The following is a 26,748-nucleotide window of genomic DNA, read 5'->3' on the forward strand; positions in this document are numbered from 1 at the left end:
AAATGAAATCCATGAATTCTGACTTCACTCGAAGCAGAGCCTCTTGAATTTATTACTGACTCAATTTAAGGATGAACAGTGACATTTCAGTGCTAGTAAAAGTGTGGAGCTTTTTTTCTTTCTCTCAATCTTCTTTTCACATGTCTGTGATCTGTGGCATCTCGCACTTCCCTGTAGCCCCTTACCAATCTCTGGGCACGAGCAGATGTCTTTTTAGAGTCTGTTACCAGTGTATCTCTTCATCTTCCCACCAGGTGGAAGGATTTTATTTTCCACATGACTAGGTACAGTTTAGGCACCATTTAAGAAAAACTCCCATTTCTATTTAATCTGCCCCTCCAATATTCAGAGACAAACACTAACACCAAGGGGCATACAGGTGAGTCAGGAGAACAGGACAGTGATTGCTAAGAAGGAAGCTCCAACTGGCTCTTCTCTGGTTACTCCTTTAACTTAACCAAACCTAGGAATCTTTTTGGTATTTGAAGCCAAAGGTCAAGTGGTGGTAGAGAGAGGGCATGGACTGATAGATTAGACAAACAAGAATGGAGGAGCTGGTAAGGAAACTGTTTTCTTTTCAGCTCCAGGCACGGTTGTGCAAGAGGTGAACATGTTAGTGTAAACGGAACTTGGCCTTGTTTCTGGGCTATCAGCAAGAGGAATGCCATTCCAACAAGGTGTCTGAAATTTTAGGAGGCTGCTTTTGAGAATGATGCTAGGAGGGAGGTCCCCTCCTTGGGAATTCAGAATGACTTCTCTACTTAACCTTCGACTCCTTCCAATCTGAATCTTTCAGGCATCTTTCAATCTTCTTTTTTCATATGTCTAAAACTCATCTCCTGTTACCCTCCAGGTTCCTTCTGTCATTTGGCAAATGTGCTTCCCACTACATACACCCTTCCCCCAACAGAACATGATTCTTGCCTCCACCACCCTATACAAAAAGGACTTTATTTCTATGAATCTCACTTCTCTCTAATCTTTGCTTGCATTCTCAGTTCCCTCAATCACATCTTACTGTCTTATTTCATAATTGGGGAGATTGCTTAGATTTGCTTTCATCTTCATTCAAGTGTTAAAGTTATCTGCTCACCTTGATTGTGTGTCTTATCTATCTCAATGAAGTGAGGCCCATGCCACGTGTCCATTCTATGTACTCACTCCCACTGACTCCACACCGGAATCTACCTCAGAGGAGGTTCTCAGTTATGCCATGTGAGTATGAATATAGGCATGTAAATAAAAATATCTCCTTTATATAATATTCAAAAGCCCATGCCTCCCACAGTAACTGACAACGATGTAGCAAGGGTGACTTGGGGCCTGGTTCTGCATGGGGAAACAGTCCCTGGTCACCCACATTTGTGTCTCTTTTCCTGGCAGGAAGATGAAGTGGTTCTCCAGTGCATCGCGAACATTCACAAGGAGCAAAGGAAGTTCTGCCTAGCAGCCGAGGGACTTGGGAATCGCCTGTGCTTCTTGGAACCCACTTCAGAAGCCAAGGTGAGATTGATCACTTCTCCTGAACCATCCCCCATTGGCCTCCCAAGCAGTCGTTTAGGAGATTGGTCTGCTGGGAGATGGTGAGGAGGGTGATGGGGAAGAAATTTGAAAAGACACATTTATTTTTATTATATAAGTTTCAGGTGTATGGCATTGTAATTCAACATCTATATACACTACAAAGTGATCACCCCCAAAAGTCTAGTTACTATCCATCACCATTCAATTGACCTCCTTCACCTCTTTTGTCCGCCCTCCAGCCCCCCCTCCCACACTAACTACCAATCCATTCTCTGTATCTATGAGTTTGTTTTGTTCATTTTGTTTTAAAAAGGACACATTTATTTTTAAAATGGGAAGCAGATCAGGTTTAGAACACAAATCCCCCCAACCCAAGGAAGGTTTCAGTAGGAACCCAGAGCAGTGTGAAGAATTAGAGATGCCTTGTCTGCCAGTGTTCACCAAGACACAGGGGTGGCCTCGAGGTCACTGTCAGCCTTCACAAAGGAGGCTCTTTTAATACTCCCAGAATGCCTTTTCTTGTTAATTCCTAGAAATCTGAGTGCATATTCTTTACTCCCAGTCGTTATTTATTGCTACAAGAACTCCTAGGTGCTTGGACCTGTGTTTCATAGTGAGCACATCACTTTGAGTTTTGACTATGTCGAGATTGTTTGTGACTGGGGCAGAAAGCAATGTTTGCTCTGGTCTCTGCCTGCATGCTGACATGTCATGTCATGTCTCCTCAGCCAAACTTTTCTTCCTTTTTTGTCCTGTCTCTGCTTTTCACGATGTTTATGTCAAGTGGATCTGTGTGATCAGCATTGTCAAAGTACTTAGTAGTCCTGGCAAGGTGTTTATATCAGTCAGGGTTCTCCAGAGAAATGGAACCAATAGACTCTCTTTAGATAGATGGATGGGTGAGTAGTGGGTAGATAGACAGATATGAATTTATTTTAAGAAATTGGTTCATGCATTTATGGGGGCTAGCAAGTCTGAAATCTGTAGGTCAGATCAGCGAGAAGCTCAGGCAGGAATTAATGCTACCTTGAGGCAAAATTTGTTTCCCTCAGTTTTTATTCTGAGGCCTTTGACTGATTGAGTGAGGCCCACTCAGTCTATTAAGGTATAATCACCTCTAAAATCAACTGACTGGAGATATTAATAACATCTACAAAATATCTTCACATCAAAACCTAGATTGATGATTGATTAAACAACTGAGTACTATAATCTAGCCAAATTGATACATAACTGACCACTATACCCTTGATACAAGCTTAGTTTTTCTCATAGAATTTTTTTTTAATCAGTCAGAAAATGGTTACATTTTCCAATAGGACCAGCTGATTGGCATGTCATTTCTCCACATGGACATATACTACACAAACATACACAGAGAGTTTGCCCCAATCCTAAAACACTAGATGTTCACCGTGATGGCCACATCTCCCAGAAGGCCCTTTCCTCTCCATCACTCTCCCTCTCATGTAGGTCACTGATCCACAAGTACAGTTATCTGTCAGCGGCACATAGGGCCAATACCAGTAGTACAGAGTCACATTAAAATAAATGGCAGAGCAAAGAGACAAGGAAGATTTCTATCTTTTTAAAGGTCTTAGACTTGATTTCCCTAAGGTCTTTTCTCGTTTGATTTTGTTCTTAGCTGGATATTTTTCTTTTCATTCCCAGCAGTCTGGGATAATAGGAAGATCATTAGATTAGAAGTCAAGAAGTTAATTCTCAACCATTAGCTAGTCATGTGACCATGGGCAAGTCACTCAACCTTGTTTTAAGTTTCTCTTATGCCAGACGAGGTGCAGTCTGGTGCAATGGAAAGAGTGTTGGCCTGAATTAGAAACCAGTGGTACCATTTTCTAGTCATTCATTGAGAGGGGCATATGACAATGGTTTAGGTCACAAGCTCTGGAGTCAGATTATCAGAGTTTGAATCCTGTCTCTACCGCTCACCAGGTAAGCCAGGACCTTGAACTAGCTACCTCACCTTTCTGAACTTAGTCGCCTCATCTGCTTAATGAGAATTGAATAGTAACTACCTGATTAGGTTGTTATGGGATTAAACGAGTTAATGCATGTGATGTACATAGCACTTGTAACTCACCTGGTGCATTGTAAACTCTGTATAACCACCACTGGCTATTATGATTTAATCTTTTAAAATCATGATTTAACCTTTTTAAATCATGATTTAATCTTACCTGTACTAGATTACCTAAAACAGATTAAAAACAACTATATATCATAACTTAAGAATGCTTTGTATCCCCCAGGTATAAAAATTATGATTCATAGTTATTAAAAATTTCATATGTGTGGTTTGTTGGTTTACCTTTGCTTCTTGGAGTAAATGGCCAGGAGTAGAAGTAATAGTGTCAGGAGTACGAACAGAATTAAACTGCTTTCCCAAAAGCATATACCAGTTGTTACAGTTGGCATGCCCACTATCATTTCATGAGTGTATGTCTCTTTTACACATAGTATGAGGAAAGTGCACCATGAGAGCTTCTCACAGAGAAACAGGGTCCAGTTCATAGAAAAGCTAGAGTAGGTATTTGGGATTTCCTATCACCATTCCTGGAAACAGCCTGCTAGATGAACCCATTTTCTGTGGCTTCAATCTTTCCTGAAGTCAGCTATAACTATAAACACATCCCTTTTGGCCTGTCTCCTCCCGTTTCACTAAATATTTCACTGAATTTTCTACCATGCAGTTTCACAGCTAGCTATGCCATTCTTAGGTTCTTAGAAGCTAACATAAGTCATTCAATGAAGTGAGAAGGAGTATTTCCAAGCCTAGAACTGAGCATGAGATGCAGACATCAAGCACCACTTTTATGAGACAGCCACAGAACTAACCACTGACCGTGGGCTTTCCTAGTCAAGGGTATTTAAACTAGTTGAGACTCAAAGAGATAAAACTGAGATGTACTCTAAGGAGAAGACAGACCTCAGAGAAAGAAGATAAGAGAGAGAGTGCTCAAAATATATTTTTAGTGTACAAACCCCAAGAAAAGGAAGTATTATTGAAGTAAAGAATGAGAGGGTAGAAGGATAAGAAAAAAATATATAAGAATATCAACACTTCCTATAGACAGGGAGACTATTTAGAACTTTGGAGAGCTCTTGGACTTTGGTTCCTGTATGTCATGGCCTACCCTTCTTTGAAGGTATCTTGAAACAGCAGATATGAATTGATGGAAGCACCATTATTCAGCATCCCTTTCAACTAAGCACAGCTCCGGGAATTAAAAGGCATCTTGTTTTATTGGAAAAACTCAGAATTACAACAGGCATCAGGGAACATGGAGAAGAAATGTCACTTTCTTTATCTTATTATAATAGCAGCAAATGTTTATTTACTGTCAGGTTTAAGTGGAAAATTTGTTCCCAGAAACCAGGGTTTACTACTTTTCCTCTTTTTCCTCTGGTCCTTAATATATTAGAGAGAGAGAGAGAGAAAGAGAGAGAGAGAGAGAGAGAGAGAGAGAGAGAGAGAGAGAGAGAGAGAGTGTGTGTGTGTGTGTGTGTGTGTGTGTATACACACACACAATGTATATACGTGCATATATGTGTATATTGTTCCTTTTGTATCTGTAGTGCTCACCAGGGTCTTGTTTGGTCTAACCTGACATCCAGACTCATGACTCTCATAGACCACTTGGCACCAGTCTGCTCAGTAGGACAGGGACCGTGGCTTTCCTGCTGGGAAGTGTCAGGTACTGACGGCTGCAAAAATCCTTGCAGTGGCACAGGGATTGGCTTCTGAATCCCCTACCCCCAATGACAGCTCAGGTGGAAGAGATCAGGTCTACATCAAGCAGGTGTAATAGTCACCATGCTTAAAAGCTTCCTGTACCACAAGAGCCAATATATCTTGTAACAACTTCACAGTCATAGCTTTAGGGTTCCCCACAAAGGACCACCCCAGCTACAAGAGTCTTCACATTTGGGGAACTGCAGAGTTATGGCTGCCTATAAGGTGTTGGTGGTCTTCCCAGTCCAGATACAGGACACCAATCAGGGATCATTTTTACTGTAAAGAGTTCCCTGATAACATAGTTAACATATCAAGTTTATCAGGTTGTCCCAAGAACGAAACTGGACAGCTAACTAAAGGTCATATTCTCATGCAGAAGGAGAAAAGAATTTCATAAGCCATATCCCACAGTAATCTTTTTTGATGACAATTATTTAACTACTGTGGCCTTGTCAGATGTTTGTGAAACCCCAATACCTTTCCAAATCCTGACTTCAACCTTATTTAATTATAGATCATCATCAAAAAGTAGCAAGAACATGGGAACTTTTTGCTTAAATCAGTTTCAACAGACCAAAATATGTTTGTTTGTTTCACTGATTTTAATGAGGAAACTGAAATTGAAGAAGTAAAACAACTTACTATAGTGTCCTTCAAAAGACAGGGGCATTTCTAAAGTCTTTGGCTCCAGGTGTCGCAGAATTAAATTCTACCTCTCTGTTGGAGGACTCTTTGTTTTCCTTATTGATTATGGTTTATTCAAAGTAAAAAATCTAGTTTTAAATTCAATTTTCAAACTGAAACTGTCCAAGGGAAATTTTATTCCTGTTGTTTTCATATCCTCTTTTAAATGTGAAGGACAGTTTGCTATGATTTCTGAAAAGTTATATAGGTTTTCAAGACCCAGGATTAAATATCCATAATTGTGCAAACATCGTTATATAGATGACATAAATTAAGATAGAATTCTAGGCTAAAAACAATTTATTTCCTACTATTTTTATCTTTTGCTAAGAAATAGATTTACTGTTTACTACTGAAAAAAAAACTAAGCTTGTGCAAATTTGCAGAGACAGAGGCTCAGCCTCTGGTTATATACTCATCTTTGAGCTTACAGTTGATGTTTTAGTGTGTATTATTTTCTATGGACTTGAGATATTTTGAAAGGCCAAACTAGTGTAAGACCTACTTCAAAAGTACTCCCTTGTCACATAATATAAAGAGCCTTATAGGTTGACATTTTGAACTTTTTTTTAACATTTATCAGGCATTATGTGCTATATGCCACGTACTACAGTGGGTGCTTACATACTCTCACGTAAACTCAACAACCCTACAGAGCAAACATTGTTCTCATTACAGAAAAGAAATGTACAAGAATTTACTTGTTACTTTCTGAAGATTATTCATTCCAAACTTGGATCCCTGTCTAATTTCTATAATACTCAGCAATAAAACTGCCATGGATCCAACTTAAGGATAGAGGAGACATATTTCTCCATGTGGTTAGATTTTAAGAATACCTGGGCAGATCTCCATACCCCCTCCCACAACCTTCCTGCATCTGTCCTCTGAATTCCTGACATTTCAAAGTTAGAAATATCTAGTTTGCTTAAATTAAACAATTAAAATGCAAATCCTCCAAGAGAGCACATGAAGCAGTGTTAAAATTTCGTAGCTAATTCTTTACAGTATAAATGAGATGATATATTTTCTAGAAAATAAATTTATAAAAAGGGATAAGGCAGATTCCTAAATGCCTCCATGTTGGGATATAAGACACAGAAATACTGTAATTGGGGAGTCGGAACATCTGCATTGAATTATGATGGGTTACCTGTCTTTTCACCTGCCCTCCACCAGTCGGGGAGCACTGAAGTCAAAGACTGAGCAAGCAGCACAGTGGTTAAGAAACAGGACCTTGGAGCTAGACTTGCCTGAGCTGGTAATTCCAGCTCCACTGCTTAATAGCCTTCTGACCATGAGCAAATGACTTCCTTATCTTTGCCTCAGTTTCCTCATCTTTAAAACTGTACCCATCTCATATGGTCATTATGAAGATTCAATTACAGTAATTCATAATTGTACAGTTGACCCTTGAACAACATAAGTGTTAAGGGTTCTGACCCCACCCCACCCCTGCATAATAAAAAATTCACGTGTAACTTTTGACTTCCCCAAAACTTAATTGCTAATAGCCTACTGTTGACTGGAAGCCTTACCGATAACAGTCAATTAACATATTTTTTATGTTTATGTATATTACATACTATATTCTTACAATAAAGTTAGCTAGACTAAATAGTTAAGAAAATCATAAGATTCATCTGCTAGTTTTTTCAAATTGTTGCATATCACCAAAAAAACTTCCAGTATATATATGGAGAAAAATATGCATATAAGTAGACCCAGTTCAAACCATTTTTTTTTCAAGCGTCAGCTGTATAGTACTTACAACGCTGCTTGACACACCCAAAGTACTGTTTAAGCAGTAGCCATTATTATCTCTAGCAGAGGGCCAGACACACATTAGGTCCTTAGGAACTGTTGCTTGACGCAGTTAAGTTTCATATGTACTGAATTAATTAAAGGCCTAGATTTGAGGGTCCAGGAGGGCATTTGTGAACTTTAAAAGTGAAGTGTTAAGGGCAAATCAGAGTAAGTTAGATGAAAAGGGATAAGCAACGAGTGAATGTTTTTAAAAAATAAAGCGAATCAATGATTTTTGTTAATGATTTCTAATTTAATCTTAATATGGTGAGAGAACATACTCTGAATGAATTCAGTCCTTTGCAACTTATTGGGACTTATTTTACAGTGTATGGTCTCTCTTGGTGATTGTTCCATGTGTACTTAAAAAAACTGTATTCTGTAGTTGAATATAGTTTTTATGACTATCAAGGTGGTTGATCATGATGTTGAAATCTTATATATCTTTACTGAATTATACCTATTCTATCAATTACTGAGAAAGAGGTGTTAAATACAATTGAGAATTTGCCTACATGTTCCTTTAGCTTTGTCAGCTTTATGCCATGCATTTTATTTTTTAATAATTTTTAATTTTTCAATTACAATTGGCATACAATATTATATTAGTTTTATTCCATACATTTTAAAGCTCTGTTTTGAGTTTATATATATTTAAGATTTTTTTGTGTTTTCTTAATGGAATTGATCCTTCTGTCATCATGAAATGTCCCTGTTTATCTTTGGTCTTATACTTTGATATTAATATAGCCACAAGTTTTCTACAGTTAACAGTGTGTGGTATATCTTTTTTCATCTTTTTTGTTTTCAACTTGTTTATGTCTTTATATCTTTATATTTAAAGTATGTTGCTTATAAACAGCATATACTTAGATGTTGCTTTTCCCTGATCGTTTATTGATCTCAGCTGTTAAATTGAAATGTTCAGTCCATTTACATTTATTGTAATAATTGAGACTGTTGTATTTTAGTCCATCGTCTTGCTATTTGTTTTCTTTTGTCCCTCTGGCTTTTGTTCCTCTGTTTCTCTTATCGGCATTCTTTAAATCAAGTATTTTTTAAATATTCCATTTTCTCTCCTCTATTGGCTTTTTAGCTCTACCTCTTTGTATTTTCTTAGTCATTTCTTTAGGGATTACAATATGAATTCTTAATTTACAACAATCTCCCTTAAATTAATATTATACCACTTTTCTCATATCCTTTGTGCTATTATGGCATAAATTTTATTTCTGTGTTATATAAGGTACAATACTGTCTTATTTTTGTTTCAATGAGTCGATTATCTTTTTAAAAATTAATAAAAGTAAAAATTGTTTTTTGTTTGTGTGATATCCACATATTTACTATTTTTAGTACTCTTCATTCTTTTCTGTGTATCCAGATTTTCGTCTGATAGCATTTCCCTTCGGTCTGAAGAAAATGCTTTAGTATTTCTTGTAGTGCAGATGTTCCAGAGACAAATTCTCCCAGTTTTTATTTCACTGATATGTTCCTATTTTTTGAAAGATATTTTCTCTGGATATAAAATTTTGGTTTGACTTTTTTTTTCTTTCAGCACTTTAAAGATGGTATTTTTCTGTCTTTTGGCCTCATTTTCTTTTAATGAAAAATTAGCTATCATCTTATTTTTTCTCTGGCCTTTTTCTCTGGAAGGTATCATGAATTTTTGGTTTATCTTTTATTTTCATCAGTTTGATGTTTTTGAGGGTAATTTTCTCTGTAGTCGTTCAGCCTAGATGTTGCTGAACTTTATGGATCTCTTTGTTTTTAATATTTTTTAAATCAAGTTTGGAACTTTTGGGGCCATTATTTCTTAAAATATTTTATCTGCCACATTTATTCTCTCCTGGAACCCCATTTACTTATAGATTAAACTTTTCTGTTGTTTCATTGGTCACTAAAACTCTTCATTTTTTCTTCAAGTGTTTTTCTTTTCAGTTTGAATAATTCCTATTGACTTATTCCTATGTTTACGGATTTTTTTTTTCTTTAAATGTGCTATGAACTCCCTCCAGTGAATCAGATATTATATTTTTAACATATAAAATTTCTAGAAGTTTATTTCTAAGGTTTTACGTATTCTCAAATTCTTTTCTCCTATTACCCATAGTTTTTGATAAATTTATTAACATTTATAATATTTTAACTTTTGACTATGAATGCCAGTATCTGGGTAGTGTGTGAGTCTAATTTTAATGACTAGTTTTTCTCTTGATTATAAGTCATATTTTTCTGTTTATTTGAATATCTAGCAATTGTATACTGAAACTTGTAGGTGATATTTTATAGTTATTCTGTTTTATCTTCCTCTAAAATATATTTCATTCTACCAGTTTGGTCTGTTTTAATTTTGCCTTTCATTGGTCTGGCTATGTAGCTTTCCTGGGTTTTAATGAAAATCCCGAAGTTTTTCCTAATCTCTAGATAGCGAGACTTCACCAAATTCTGACATTCCAGAACTTGTAGCTGCTGAAACTTTTGCTCATTTTTAGTGTTCCAGTTGTTTTGTTCTGTTGGATATTTGGAATATTGACCTGTACAGTTGATGAGTTGACCAAAAATTTAAGGGTCATTCGTATGCTGATTCTCGGTTTTCATTACCTGTGGTAGTTCCCTTCTTCTCAGCACTCTTGTCTTTAATTTTCAGACAGTATGACAGCCCCAAACTCAGGGCCTCTGACTCCACAAAAATTTTTTCTTTCCTTGTGCTCTAACACTCATAGGCCCCATGAACAGAGGAGTGCCCTCAGGAAATTTAATTAAATGTGGTTATTACCTAGTTAGCTTCCTATCTTTTAAGGGTCATATTTCCTCCAGTTTTCATTTGCTCTTCAGTGCCTTGAAACAGTTATTTTTTAAAAATATTTGTGTGGAGTTGGTATTACTACTGTAAGAAGGGTTATTCTGTTGTAAGCTTCTCCATTGTTACCCAAACCAGAACTTTATCAGTGACTGGTCACCACTCTTTGAAGGAATTAAGTGATAAAAGGAAGAAAAGAAAATGGTGAAGCAGAATTTCAGTTATAAAGGAGTTTCAATGATGAAGCACACAAGCATGTTTCTAGGAGGAGAGGAAGAAGGGTCTAGAGAAGGAGATATTGAGGTTTAAAAGACAAAACTAATAGGTAGCACTATTAATGAAGGATTAAATTTAGTGCAGCTTTGGCACATGCAAAAGAGAAATGAGGGCACAGATTTTGAAGTAGCAAGGATGGGAGCTGAACACAAACAGGGGCTTATTGTCTGAAGAAAACATGAACTTGTAGAAGCTATATAGGTTCCTCATATGTAAAAGAAGTTGAATAGACTGGAATTAAATTTAATTCAAGTATAGTTAATGAAATGCATAGAATGAGGAAGGAATTACTATGGTAGGAGTCAAGTACGACTTCACAGTTATGGGATTTAGCTGCCTGTACGTGGCATATAGGAAAATACACATCAATATACATTGATGAAACAATAAGTTAGAACAGAGGGTGGTGATGATGCTAGTGAACTGAATTTTGGACATACTGAATCCAAACAGCCTATAAGACATCTAAGAGGAAATTTTGATAGGGATTTGGATATATGGATTCGGAGTTTAGAAAAAGAGGATGAGATAGAGGAATTGTTGGCTTAAGGATATTAAATCAAGCTATAATAGTGAGTGGGAAAAATGTGGATTAAGAAGAGAAGAAAGGAGGGACTGGAAGATATCAATATTTAAAAATTAGTGGAGAAATAGAATCCTGAGAGATTGGAGGGAAAGTAGAAGCAGTGTAATGTCATAGAAGCCATAGAAAGCAGGGGAAGAGTGTTAAGAAGGAGCATAGTCAGTAGAGTAGAATGCCAGTTGGTGGTCAAGTAATAGGATGAAATTTGTCTACTAGATGGAGTGACATGGAGGCCAATGGCAACTTGGTGAGAGCTCCTTCAATGAGGTGATGAGGGCAGAAGCCAATTTAGTGGACATGGAGAGTAAGAGGAAAGTAAGAAGACAAAGACAATCACTGCGGACATCTCTGCAAGTGAGAGAGGGATAGCTGGAGAGGATGGGAGGATTTTTTTTTTCATGGTGACATTGGTTAACGAAATCCAGTAAATTTCAGGTTGAATTGCACACCTGAAACTTCCAGTCCCTTTCTATGGCATTGTGTATTCACCACCTATAGTTTAGAGGATTTTGTAATGGTAAAGACTTATGCACGTTTAAATGTTGATGGGAAGGTACAAGTGGAGAAGGAGAAGAAGGAGAGACAGATGAGGGAAGAGATGGTTTAGAGTGAAAATTGCTAATATAACGTAAAGGATTAAGAACAGAGATAAGGAACTGACTTTAAGTAAAGGAAGAATCCGTATTCCATTGAATAGAAAGGAAGAAGGCAAGGATGGGAGTAGACCTGTAGGTTTTGTGCAGAAAGTTTTGGAGAGTGAGCTTCCTACAGAAGAGTAGCAGGATTTCTGAGCAGTGTGCAGGCCCAGCATCGACGATTCTTAACAATGACTTTTTAATGCTACCAGTTTTCTGAGTGTGCCATTTTCTGCAGCAGCCCTCAGCAGTCCCACCACAGGCATGAAGAAAATGGACAGTAAAATTCAGCCAGGGTTAAAGTGTTCCCAGGCGAACGTGATAAACAACAAAGGGGCAAGAGAGTTTAGGAGATTAGGCCATGAAATCTTGGAATTTAAGCTGAATGGGGAGAGAACTAAATATAGAAGGGGACTGGCAGTGAAAAGGTATGAGATATCAATACTGATGAGAGTAGTTGAGTTAACAAGCGAGCAAACTAGAAGATGAGTGGACAGGTAGACAGTGGAGTATGTCAGTAAGAGGTTTCAAAGTAGAGCATTTTGGCTAAGAATAGGCCTCAAGTGTATGACCATGAAAGAGTCACTGAACTGGAGGGTAGAATATCATTGATAAAGAGGCAGCAAAATAACTGAGAGGCCATCATATGTGATAGATGATTCATATAGCACATTACTTTCCTGGGGCTCCTGTAACAAATTCCCACAAACTAGGTAGCTTAACACAACAAAAATTTATTCTCTGCAGGATAGAACCTGAACACAGTTCTGCAGGATAGAACCTGAAATCAAGGTGCTGGCAGAACCATGCTCCTTCTGAAGCCTCTATGGGAGGATCTCTCCTTGTCCATTCATTCTGGTTTCTGGTGGTCTAAGGTGTTCTTTGGTGTGGCATTATGCATAACCCCAATCTCTGTCTGCATCTTTACATGGCTTTTTTCTCTGTGTCTGTCTTCACATGGTGGTTTCCTCTTTTAAGGACATCAGTCATATTAGATTAGGCTCCACCCTAACAACCTCATTTTAACTTGATTACATCTGTAAAGACCCTATTTCTAAATAGGTCATATTCATAGTTGTTGGGTTTAGGATTTCAACATATATTGGAGGGGCATAATTCAAGTAATGATGTGAATGTTCAAATCCCCAGGAGCAAGAATGAAAAGGAGCCAATGACAACGGGTAGGTCGTGGAAATAAACAGCAAAAAGAGGGGGAGTGGAAGGCGATGTTGCCAGGTGTAGGAAACTTAGAGGAAATTTAGTTAACTTGTGGAAGAGAAATGATCTAGAAATAGTCCTGGGCAGAGGAACAACACAGACCCCATCTCCTAATCCTGAGTTACTTAAGGTATGAGAGAATGAGCATTCTGTAGTTGGGAGATTGCCCAAGGAAAGTGGGGTCTTTTGGGGAGGAGCTTGGTTTTATCTGTTCAGGCGGTTTTCAGAGAGAAGGCAGGGGGTGGATGATGGAATGTGTTGATCGTGGAGTAGGTGTTCCAGCAGATTTGTAAGGGGGAGGAGAGTGAGTCAGGAGGCTGGAGGGTGAGAGCATTAAGGAAACAAGAATACAAAAGAGGAAAAATAATACAGCAGAGAATTTACATGCTGTCAGTTGTTTAAAGAAAACAAAGGTACCAGCATTTGTAGATTTAGTCACACAGACTTCTGGAGGATGGTGGCCATGCAGTGGCATACAGGAAGTGGAGGCTAGGCAGTCATTCTGTGGAACCAGACATTCTTTTTCTCTTAGCTTCCAGAGTATCTGTTTGCAAGTTCAAGCTTTGCTGACTGACACATGGAGGTGAGCAGAGGTGGCTGGGAGTGTCCTGCCTGCATGGTGGGTTGTCCTGGTGGTGTCCTGGGAGTAGACTCTCCACATTGAGCAGCTACTTTACATTGAGTTATTGTTGAAATTGGCCAGGAACTATTATTGTTTTGTGCAAACATAACAAAAGGGCTCACTTCATGTTGGTCTGTATGTGAATTCATCAAGCTGAAGGGTTAGAATATAATCCTAACTCTTCTCGGATTCTGAAAAACTTGGCTCTACATTCCATTTCTTCCCAATTAGCAACTAAACTATCTTCCCAGAAGTTTTATTCCCATTTCTATGTCCACATTGAGCCTCATGCTCTGTTGTTTTTAACAGTCAAGAGACAAGAAGGGAAGCAGATACCCAAAGAAATAGAATTTAAAAAGTCAAGCGCAACATAAGTCAAGTTTATTAATGCATTTGTCATTTGCTGGATCCCAGGACCTAGTTAAAAAGAAAAAATAAAGTCCAACCTTTTAACCCCGAGATTTCTCCTCATCTGTATTGTCCTCCTTCCTGTTTGAATTATTAATACTGTCATGATAACTTCTCTGCTTGAGGTAATACCAGTCCCCTCTTTTAATTTAAAGACAGTCTGTACCTTAGTGGTGGGAATCTTCACAAAGAGTATATTCAGTGTGTAAAGTGGCACCATCGCTCTGCTGTTCATTTGTCATTTACTTATTCACAGCAGGAAAATGGCCCCAGGTGAATTATGAGTAGGTATTATTCATACCCCCGCACCTCTGCACTGCTTAGTACTTTGCTCTTCAGACCTAATAGCTGCTATTTTGGTCTCGATTAGCAGAGTTTTTTCTTCCTCCGCCAACTCCTGAACTTACTAATTAGATCACAAAGACTTGCCCTTTTTTTTCCCTGTGATTAGGAGAACATCTCTTTTCCAGTTGCTGCTTTTCCATGGAAGAGAAATGCTGCATTGCCTTTGTGTTTGAACTTAACCTAAGCCATGTCACATGTATCATTTTCATTCCTCACAGGTATTTTAAAACCTGGGTATGAAATTTAAGTCACGGTTATGACCTTCTATGTGATCTTTTGAAGTTATGTAAATAGTCGCAATTCACAGATCAAACTATTATTTACAAAGAACACTGGATAGGAATTTAAGAGATCTGGTTTTGTTCTCCCTCCTACATGCTGTAAAATGTTATGCTAAATTACCTCTCAAGGCTGAGTTGCCTGTCTGCCACATGAGGATAGTTTTGTAAAGGAGATGCTTACAATTTTTTTTAAAAGTTAAGATTTTCAGACATTTAAGTTGACAACTTTATTTCTCATTTTCAGTAGCCCATTCAATTATTTTATTCTTTTTAAGTAGTAACCTGAACAAACTAGATGAACTGAAACAATTTATGAAGCATCCATAAACAATTTCTTGTCTGCTCTTAATTTGTTGACATGCAGCAAATAGGTGATTTTAAATAATTCAAAATACTATGGAAGACTAATTTGTTTTTCACATCCAAACTATTTCAGAGAATGATGACAAAGCGTTCCTGATGCAGGATTTAGCTGCTTTGTCTTTTATGATATTTTCAAATCATCTTTCTTCCATTCCACTTAAATTCAGCTTAGCTTTATTCAAAGCCTTCAGAAGATGAGGACAACTAGTACAAGAAAGATGTCTCTCATAAAGCTGTTCTTTAGCTATGGAGCAGTTGACAAAATTAAAAACAACAAAAAAACCCTGACCTAATAGCCCATTCTTATTGGAGCACTTTCATCAAGGATTTTTGCCTCAAGTCCTACTTTAGCACTTCACTGTGCATCTCAACATATTTCTACTTCAAAATAGAACAGATTGTCATGTGTTCAGGTGGTTCAGGAGCCCTACTGCCTCAGAACACAGAGGGTGGAATAATTGATCTCTACCCCGCCTCTTCCATCCCAAGAGCAGTCACTTAAGATTTGAGATTTGAATTATTACCCTGATAAGCTCTGGAATCTAGGTTCAGATACCTTCACCTCTCTTACCTAACGATAAGGAGAGTTTTTAGAATTTAATTCAAGCTCTGAGACTCAGTGAACACAGAAGGCCTATTATTATTCTTCAGCAAAACCTCTGGTAAACAGCTAAAGAGTATTACTTTTTTTGTGTGAAAAAATATAGCCAAGAAAAATGAGAACATTTTGCTGTTCATGAAAAAGTTTCCAAAACCTCTTCTGATCACCTGTCAAGTTGAAAACTGAGCACTGTGGTTTTGCTCACTCTCTGATTTCCCAGGTAAATTATGACAAGAATGCTTTATCTTTAAAGAAAAGCCTGGCCAGCATGGGGAGGGGAGCGGGAGGAAAGGCAATGAGCTCACCCAGGACAGTGGTTCTCAAACTTGAGTGAGCATATCCTTCAGTCCTCATCTTTGTCTTGGGCGAAGCCCAAGAAATCTGCTTTCATTTTTTGAAACAAACTCCTCCTTGATTCTTTTGCAGCTGGTCCTCAGACCACACTTGCAGAAATTGTGGCAGGGCTGAATTTCTAGTCATTGGCCTTACGTACAGGTACGTAAGTAATGACAAAGTAGCTAGTTTGACTAAGTAATGACAAAGTAGCTAGCCAGCTTAGATGTGCAGAAGTTATCACAAAATGAAACAAAGCTACGGCTTTGACTTCATACAGCTTGCCACGGAAAGTTTTCAATTGCTATAGTAATAAATGAACTTGCTTCTTTCCCAAAATTTAATGGGAAGCCAAACATAGCTTTCATCTCCATCCTGTTCACTGAGAACATAAGGACAAATGCCACTGGAGAGCAACTGGCTAATGTGAAGCATTTGTCTTCGTAGGATCTAACAGACTTTGCTACAAGCAAGGACTTTCCTTTTTGAGGTGTGTCATTGCTCCCTCGGTTTCTATCGATGTGTTCATTCTTTCTCATGGTGTCTCATTAACTTAGCCGTTATGTAGTGGAGGTAACTCCTGGTAATCCAGGAGTGGAGGAGAAAGAAAAGATCATAATCTATCCCACGACACTATTTTCTGTCCTCATTATGATGAGGAGCCCCAGTAACCTGGGTTCCGTAGCAGAGCTGAGAAAAGGAGCTCAAGTGAAGGCCTCCTCATGTGAACTTGAATGGTTGGGCAGAGGCAGTATTTGTCATGGTGTTTCCTGGCTAGCTTCACTAGATGCTGAGTGAGGAGCTGAGTTCAAGTAGAAGAGACTGAGTCTCCTGATGTTTTCCTTGTGTTGATCAGAAATGGTTCATGCCTTAAATGAGGGGGAAGGTTTGAAGAGAATGGAATCCAGCAGATCTCCACAGGTCAGCGAGCATTTTAATAATTGGTCATCCTGCATAGTTAGAATGTTTCCTGGTAAGGGTGATGCTGTTGAGGACACTTACTCTCAGGAGGTGGTAGGTCTCTCTATGACCATTCCACCGAAGCAGTGCTTATTACTAAGTGAATGTTTTTGACTCACCTAGCTCCTGACTGGAAATGCTAAGTCTCTGCTTTAAGTACATATTTAAAATATCTGCAATAATAACTACAGGCCTCCTTGCAAATGGGGACGTGTAATACTAATCCTTGCATGTAGTATTAATCCTTGCAAATGTAAACATCTAGTGGTAGGAGTTTAGCTCAAATGCTGAGGCGGTTGGAGGGGATGGGGTCTAGTTCTCTATGAGGCTATAGGAGGATTTTTTCCATTTTGGAGAAAAATACTTGTAAATGTGATTTATTTCCACGAAGACTTTTAAAATGCAAATTTTATGAACATCTATTCATATATTCTTGCCAAACCTTTTTAAAATCCAGAATTTAGTTTATAGTGATATGCTTATTTCTGTCAAAGCAAAAATTCCATATAGGGGGCAAAAAAATAAAAATGCATTTCCACAATAGTATTTTGATTCAGTATGAGAGTAGGAAGGAGGCATTGGGAAGAAACTCAAAGCTTTGGGAAGCCAAGCTATTGCCTTTGCCCTTTGTCGCTCTGAGCTTTGTGCCCACTTCAAATCCTGAGTTCCTGAGCCTCATAGATCTGGTGCTAAGTCAAGGAGGACCCAGTCCACTGGAGATTTTTCCAAATAAGTGTTATGATGACAGTTGCACCTAAAGGGATGGCTCTGCCTTTGGGCACTCAGTGTCTCTGTTCTCTCTGTCAGCCTTCAGTTCCAGCTTGGCATTTTCTTAGCTCTCGTGGGTGCCTAATAATGCTTTTCTCAATCTTCCCCTTCCTGTTATGCAATGAAAAGGCCAAGAGTCCCACATTCTCTCATCCTGCAGCTGCTGGGTACAACTGCCTTGGTAATACAGAAGAGCCTCACCATGGTTTCTAAATTTTCTAACAACCACATCATCAGCGAAAAGAGAAAAGAGAGTAAGTGAAATAGAACGGAATATATGGGAGGTACATGCGGGTCAGTGTTCCTTCAACCAAAACTGAAATAAACCAAGCTCAAGACTAAAACATAAACATTATGTTGACACTAGACTTTCCTACCAGCCCACTCAGCTTTAGCTTTTACCACATCTCTTGATGTTTCTGCTCTGCATCATACCTCCTCCTAACTCCACCATCCTATACCCTGCACTGTTCCTCTGGCTCATGCTGTATCCCAGCCTATGGATGGAACATGGAACGTGCATGTCGGTTTCATCGCCTTTCCTCTTTCCTGATCTCTGCTATTTTTTCTGACATACAAGCTCTTCAAGAATAACAACTTTATAGTTTCTCATGGCAGCTCCCATTGAAATTTGGGAATTTTGGGCGTCCCATTATCCACTGAGCTTGTTGTATTACCTGTGCTGCTCATTAAGCTAGAGTTTTATTTATGGCCATATTTTTAGGATCATAAAAAGAGTCATTGTTTCAGTTTTTTCTGCCTATAAATGGTAGATATTATTTTCTGGCCCTTCATACAGCCTGTTTTTCCAGGTGCAAGTGTTCCAAGTTTCTGCCTTTTTGCACCTTTGCTGACCATGCCAGGCAGGGACAAAAGCTTGGCTCAATCAAGAACCAAATCAACCATCCAACCTATCAGTTATGCTTTTTCCCAGCAGGCAGTTTGACAAGCCAGCTGCCCAACATTTTGTCACTGATTTTTTGGCTGCCCCTTCTTCTTTATTTTAAAGAACACAAACTTCATAACACTAATTTTTGTCAGGCTGTTGGTAACATTTTTAATTTGCCAGAAATAACTGATGTGTGGCAAATAGGTGTCCAGGACACCTCAGCATTATTTTTGATTGGGGCTATATCAGGCAAGATCATAAAAATAACAATCATGTGCATTTCAAATTATTGAGTTACTCATTTGGAAGATGTTCTTAAATATATTTTGATGAACTCTTTAACAAAAGATCTAAGTAGGAATTCGTTACTGTCCTGATTTTCCATGTTTGTTTGATCCAGTTGCTCTGCAATGTGTCTCAAAGAGGGGTCAGAGACATCCTGTTTAGAATCACCTGGAACATTCTTTTTAAGTACTCATGTGGAAAAGGGTCCTAGAAATTTGAAATGTTAGCAGTCTTACCCAGGAGATTCTGGGGCCTACCACGTTTCTGCATTAATGCTTCCAGAACAAGCTTATATTCATATTACCTCTTGTGAGTAATCTCTAAAATTCATTAAAAGGATAATTGATGTTGCAAATGTTGCTCTCACTTGAATTAATAAACATTCTCCCTAGGAGAGGCTAGATTGTAATGGATCTGTTGATCAGTGTCAAACAGCCAATGTCTAGGCATTTAGGGGTGGGACAAAGAAACAGTGATTGTAGGTGTTTTAGTTCTTTATCACTTCGGGTTGGCATTTCTCAGCAAGACTTTTATCAAAGGATGTTTGTCCCGCAATTTGGATTTCCTGCTTCTAGGTGGCATTTGTACCTCCCTTATATAAAAAAGGTTTCAGCAAATGTTCTTAAGTAGATAGTTACTTCCCTAGTAGAAGCATTTTATTTTATTTTTTAAAATATCAACACCTTTCTATAACTTGATAACCTTCTACATTTTCCTTGTGCATAATCAACTCCTTTCATCCCTTTCCTTCTGAATGCTGGCTCTTGTAGAGTAAACCTCAGGCCAGCATGGCATCAGACCCCATAATTGCTCTGTTCATGGTTTTGAGTATTTCTGCTTAGTAAGTCTTGCACTGTGATAGTGATTTTTCACAGCTGTAGGTTCTCCCAAGGTAGCTCACTCATTCCAGAATGAAGAACCACCTAGAGACTGCTTGATGCTGAGTGTCACATTCCTGTGGTTGATTCCTTGGGCATCAGAAGTGACCTTCTTGACTTCATTCTTTTAAAAGATATTGGCATCTTCCTCTCCTTCCAAAAAAGTATGTTTTCCAACTATAAGTTTAAATTTGTGTACCTTACTGTTTACACATAATGGCTTTTGTTAGCAAAGTCCAAGCAAAAATTGGAACTCAACGGTTTTGAATAGTTTTTGTATATATTTTCAGAAAGATCCTCTCTGTCCTTTACCATAGCAAAATATTAGAAAATAAAAAATCTGAGTCAAGGCTGTATACAATTTAACCATGTTCCATAATAATAGCCCTTAACACAGATAGGCAAAGTCATTTCCTTCAAAATGTTTAAAATGTGGATATACACATGTTTAAAATCTACATATGGAAACTTGCCCCATTATGTCCCGAGGTGAATTGCCTTTTGGAAGAGAAAGCTTACATAGTAAGTTAAACTCAGATTTTAGAAGTTTGTGAAAAGATAGAAGTGATCTCAGCTGTTATAAATCTCAATTTTTATAAAGCTCTTGAGCCCTGACAGTCGCACTGACTTCAGTCTGCAGTCTTTATATTTCCTGTAACCACTCTAAAATAGAGAACCCTTTCTGAAATACTCGAGTACCTAATATAAAGTCCTTGAGTTTTTATTAAAGAGTTGGGAGAGGAAGACACCTAGTGGGATTAGAATTCTGCAGCCTTGGTACAGGGATAGAAAACTCCTCTTTAGGGATGTTGACACAGTATGAGTCAGAAAGACTTGAGTTTGAAATTCAAATTTGAGCTTGCTCTCTTTAAATGCTCTTTGCAGCATATGATTGTAGAGAAGTGCTTCAACCTTTCTGAGTCTGTTTTCTCATCTATAGAATGACTATAATCTCTTCCCTAAGAGGGTTGAGGTAAGGGTTAAAGGAGATAATATTTATAAAGCATTTAGCGTAATACCTGGTACAATTATATAGATAAGTAAACAGATACATTTAAAATGTATACATGAATTCTAGTTTCTCCACTTGCCCTTATAAGTTTTACCAACTCCCTTCATATCTCAGTTGGCCCACCTCTAAAATGGTTGTAAAGCCATCATCTATTTTCGTAGAAATTTGGAAATTGGGCAACAACTTCAGATTTAAACATTCACTAATACCTTTCTTTATTATAATCTAGCAACAAGTTAGCAGAGGCAACAATGGTAGCTTTAAAAAACATTTAACTGTGTAAATATTTAAATAAAACCAGGTTGGGATAGGATTTGGTTAATGACTTGCTCAGTCTTTGAAGTATAAATACAATACAAATAATTATTATCAATCATAGATAGCAAGTTTGTAAATGAGCTCATGTCTGCTGTAGGTGGATGAGATAATGTCTTAAAGCTCCTGAAATGTAAATTACATGTGCCATCTTGGCTCTCCTGATTCCATCCCATGAGAAGTGGATCTTAGCCAACACCACACGGTACCTAAGAGGACCTGGTTGATCTGGAACATTTTCTAGAGGAGAGAATGATTTTCTGCCCCAAAGGGCTTGGGAAATCTTCTCATCCCTAGTTTGAGGGGGACTACATTGAATCATCATAGGGAGATGGTTATCAGCCCTGTTGGAGTAGTGTAGTGAAACAGAACAAACACAATGCGTGTAGATACTAGGCTGCTCGAGACTGAGTCCAGCTCTGCCTGTTACCAGCAGACATAGTGTCCTTGGAGAAATAGACTCCCTTTTTACACCCAACTTGAAATCTAGAGCCGTGCGAATGAACACCAGCCATATTCATTCCCAGACTAGGCAGTATCAGCAGCATGAATAGAGCATGGAGGCAGGACAGTTGAATACTGTCTTCCTTAATAAAACTTAATAGAAGTTTCAGGGCTTATCCCTGAATAGCAGTGTCCTGTTGGAGAGAGCTGGCTGGTCAAGGACCCCTAGCTTTGCCCCCTGAGTTTTGCTGCTGTCTTGTAGTTCTCCTCTTTGATGATTCCTGTTATCTTGTTGGCCTTGGGGAGCTCTTTGCTCTCTTTAACGTTTTGGCTTACCTGTAGACCAAAATTTTTTCCTCACTTTAATCCAACCAAAACAGGCTAGAACTTCCAAAAAATATATTTTTTAAATTAAATGCTAAGGAATAACACCAGAAAAGTAAACAAGGAAGGCCAATATGTTCCAACATTCTGGCTTAAATTTTCTGATTCTTACATAATTAACATGCTCACTGTTCCTGTTCCTGTTTACATTGAACTCAAGAGGAAAGAATGACCTACCCAAATCCCTTACTTCCTAACTTCAGACCTATCACTAGTTAGGTGCTCTGTAACATCTACTGCCCAAGAACACCCCAGGGGCTATGTCGAATCTCCATAACGTGGATCCAAGGATGTGAGATTTGCTTTTCTCAGCTACCTCAGCTCTGCTTCGTTAGTTCTGGCCTCTGTTCTTACAGTCACTCCTTCTCTCCAGATGATTAACATTGGAAATTACTTCACCTTGCAGATAGTTTACCATGGCAGTAGGGCTGAGTCCATGTAAACCCATCGGCCCATAAGTATGATACAGCATCAATGGCATTCATCTGCCTGCTCAGTCCTGGGACTGGAGTGGGAGATATAGGTAGAAAAATTGGTAAGCAGGAGTGATCCACTACTTTCTCTTTCCTTTGCTCACTCTCTTTACTGATTCATAGTACTCCCAATACTTGACCTTTTTCTTTGGGGAGTTGGGTGAAAAAGCAAAAGAAAGTAAGGAAAGAGGTTCTATAAAGCCCATAGCTTTAAAATGATGCTTAAACGAATGGATTTTTAAATAAGAGGGAAGACTACACACAAGAAAATGGAAAGGATAACTCTTCTATCTTGTTCATTCATTAAACAAAAATCTGAGTTCTTGGTCTGTGCCAGAAATTCCTTGCCCGCATAAACCCTCGTCATGCTGAGCTCCAGCCTGGTCTGGCCTCTTCTAATCACAGCAGCATTGAGAGGGCTCTGGATCCTTCAGGACGTATAACTCATACCCCTCATTTTAGCACTGAATATATTCTTTTGCATTGTTTTGTAAAGTCTTGTGCAGTAGGTCTGTTTCTTCAAATAGGTTAAAAATCCCTTAAAGAATAGGAAATATGTCTTACTTTTCTCTTTTGTTCCCCACAGCAGCTAGTATGATATTGAACTCATATTGTTATGCTCTCTAAATACTGTCTGACTGCTTGATGGACATGGGAAATAAAAGTGAGGTTAATTGGGTTGACGTCGGTAGCTAGGTCTCCAGGAATTCTCCTTTTGTGGAGAATGTGTCATTCTCTCAGATTCTTTCTCTTCTCCCAGGTGAGCCTACCTTGTTGACATCTGCAGAGATACCCATACATAGTCACAGAGATTTCTCTGCTCTCCCATTATCATTCTGTTGGCCCTAATGGGAGAATCCAGTGGATAATTTGCCAAGCATAATTACTGTCTCTGTGGTCCTTCTGACACTTGGTGCCGCTCATTTTTCATGAATGCTATCCTTTTTGCACTCTTTCCCATCCAACAGAAACACAGGTCATCTTCCACTCCTACGTCATTATTTCTCATGTCCAATTAATCACCAGGTCTTATCTCTCCGAACTTCTCAATATATTTCAAATTTATTCCCTTATCTTCATTTTCACTGCCATTACTTTAATTTTTCCATTATCACCTCATAACCAGTGTATTGCAATAACCTGATCTGTTTCTTTGCCTTGGTTTAGCCCCTTTCACATTGGACCTGCAGTGATCTTTCAAGGATGCAAATTTAGTCGTATCATGTCCTGCATGACTTCCTTTAATGGAGTCCCACTCCTCTGAAGATAAAGTCCAAGCTCCTCAACAGGGGGACTCAAGACCCTTCTTAGTCGAACATCTACTTCTTCCTCAGCCTCACTTCTCACCTCCTTTTGCTTGCTTCCTTCCCCCTCCCTCTACCCCAGCCATGTTCAACTCTGTGTGCTTCTTTACAAGCCTTCTTACTCACCTCTGGATGTTTTGAATCATACTTTTGAAATTGTCCATTTGCTTCCTCAACACTCCATTAGACCACACAACCTTGAAGGCAGAGATTTTGCCTTAGTTGTATGATATATGTCTATGGCATATGGTCTTTAGGGAAATGCTTTATCATATTATAGTATGCTACTTTTAATGATACTATATGTGCTCTAAAAACACTTCCAAAAACACAAAATAAGAACTTGAAAAATACTAGAACTATAAGTGAATATTTAAATGAGTTATTGACGTTTTCATTTCACTGCTCTGTGTAGGATAAAAGCTGACATTTATGAGTATTTACTATGTACTGGACTCTGTTTTAAGCTCTTTAAACATAAAAATTTAGTTTAGTCTAAGAAGTAGCTACTATTAAATCTTTATTTTACACATAAAGAAACTGAGGCAAAGAGAAACTAAGTTACATGCCTAACGTCATTTAGCTAATAAGTAGTTGAACAGATAGAAGCTTGGGCAGTCCTGTGTTAGAGTGTTCATTCTTAACCAGTGTACCCTATATTGCTTTTAGTATATGTGCTGCTGAAGTGAACACAGCCCTGCATTGCTTTTAATTCAAAACCACTGATGCACTTACAGGGTATATCATTGAGGCATGGTTGGGTGAGAGCCAGGTGAATTAACAGAAGTGGGAGGAGGCCCATGATAATGAGAAAAGAAAGGTCTCTTGAATCATAAGCAGGAGACTTGAGGAAGGGACTCAGCCACGCAAGTGAGTGTTCAGTGCAGTTTGCCTGCAACCACAGCCACTATCAGCTACATATTTTCGGATAGTCTTCTGGGACACAGAGAATTATTTCAAGAAGACTTGAGTTGAGCACTTGCTGTTCTATGTATTGGGGATACCAAAAGTAGACTAAGACATAGATTTTGCAAGATACCCACAATCTAGTGAAACAGACTACGCTGCATGAAGAACCGTATAAGCCAAAACGGACTGTGGTTGACAGTGTAATAGAGAGATGTCAGTCCCCCTTCTTGTAATTAACTCTCCTTTTCCCTGAAGGCTTGATTAGTACTGTACTGAGTGCTTATTCTGAGGTGCTAGTAGAGAAGTGCTAAATGAATCTAGTAATAGGAGTATCAGATTCCCACCATCTTGGATTTAGTAAATCCCAGAAAGATAATTTCATTGCAGCGAGGAAGGGGTTATGTATATTTATGGAACACGGAGGTTCCATAGGCCTTTCCTTCCACTTTTTATATAGTTAGGCTAAATGAATACCTAATTCCTGGCCTGCCCAGGGCCCTGGCTTTTCAAGGTTTTCTGTAGGACATTTGGAAGTGTAGTGTTTCTCTAAGCTATGGACAGGGCTGGGGAGAGTGATGAGGAGCTATTTCAGAACAGATGTCAACAGAGCCCTTCTCTCCGTGCTGAGAATTATCAAACACATGCCCCATGCCTTCCAGGCAGAGTGACTGAGGCACAGGCTCTGCAGCTCGGAGACAATGAGCTGGCCTCCTGGGGGACACTCACACTACAAACAAATTAGCTTTGATGGAGGAGTGGCCTTTGCTCATTCTTGGGGAATGTGGAGTGGGCAGCTCAGGTTGGTGTGGAGTTTAATTAAGGATGGCAGCTGGTGTCGCAGGTCAGATGGCTCCATGCTCTGCGCTCCATTAATGTCACAAGTTGCTAGCTGCTTTTTGTTTTTCTCCAGTTATTCTTGTTACCCTGTTTCCTCCCTTGCCACTGCCCACATGTAGTTCTGCATGCTATTGGGGTGATGTGACGTTATCCCTAAGCACAGAGTCCAGGCAGAGACTGCACTCTAGAGGTAGAAAAACTAAACTATAAGGAAAGTATGTAAACCAGTGCTCCCATGTGAGATGCTTCCTCCTCAGGCTCACTATACCCCTGGTTAAGTGTACCCATTTATACTAGTAATTAAATCATAACCACACTGGGACTTTTACTCTCTGGAGAGAAAAGAAAAATAGGATTGGAGCATGCCTGGTGTCCGTGTTGTCAGTGTTCCTCCATCAGGGTGGATGAGGGCAGTGTCAGGGGAGAGCGCCTGTCTTTTGACCAAGCAAACCAGGCACAGGGAGGAAAGAAAGCTGACTTAGAATCACACAATCTTGTATAAGGGCAGGATCTCAAGCACTTGGAACTGTGAAAGTTTCTGTCGTAAAGAGAATGGACTAAACAGGGTTCTTAAAAAAAGTGAGCATGAACGTTGAGATCATTCACTTAGCCAAAAAGCACTCTTTAAACTCATAACTGCAGATATTTCTGAATAGAAAATCTCTAAATCACGTGCTCTAGTGAAGTGGAGGAAGAAGAGGAAACACTCAGACCCAGGCTTTTTTTGCTTCCTATTCTGGTGATGTGAGATCCAAGTAGACTAAGCAGTAATGGAAAACACCTTTGTAAAATCTTCTGAGGTGACATTATATTCTGGGAGACAATTGGATGATATATGTCTATGGCATAAGGTCTTTAGGGAAATGCTTTATCGTATTATTGTATGCTACTTTTAATGATGCTATATGTGCCCTAAAAACACTTCCTGGATATGAAGCTCTGCTCTGCATCACCAGCTGTCTGCTCAGTCAAGTCCTGTACAGATGAGTTAATTACCTGCAGACTTTGAAAACAAAGCAAGAAATGTGGAAAATAAAGGCTGTTGTCTCCT

General features: G+C 38.7%; 1 protein-coding gene across 1 annotated transcript in view; it reads left to right on the forward strand.

Moving 5' to 3' along the window:
• RYR3 (ryanodine receptor 3) overlaps nt 1-26,748 on the forward strand; it is a 466,421-nt gene that overhangs the window by 142,996 nt on the left and 296,677 nt on the right. The window contains 1 exon segment of the mRNA XM_039843988.1: nt 1,384-1,503. Within this exon segment, the coding sequence (XP_039699922.1) occupies nt 1,384-1,503 (120 nt within the window).

This window comes from Pteropus medius, unplaced genomic scaffold (genome assembly GCF_902729225.1).
Source record: "Pteropus medius unplaced genomic scaffold, Ma_sr-lr_union100, whole genome shotgun sequence".
Lineage (NCBI taxonomy): Eukaryota > Metazoa > Chordata > Mammalia > Chiroptera > Pteropodidae > Pteropus > Pteropus medius.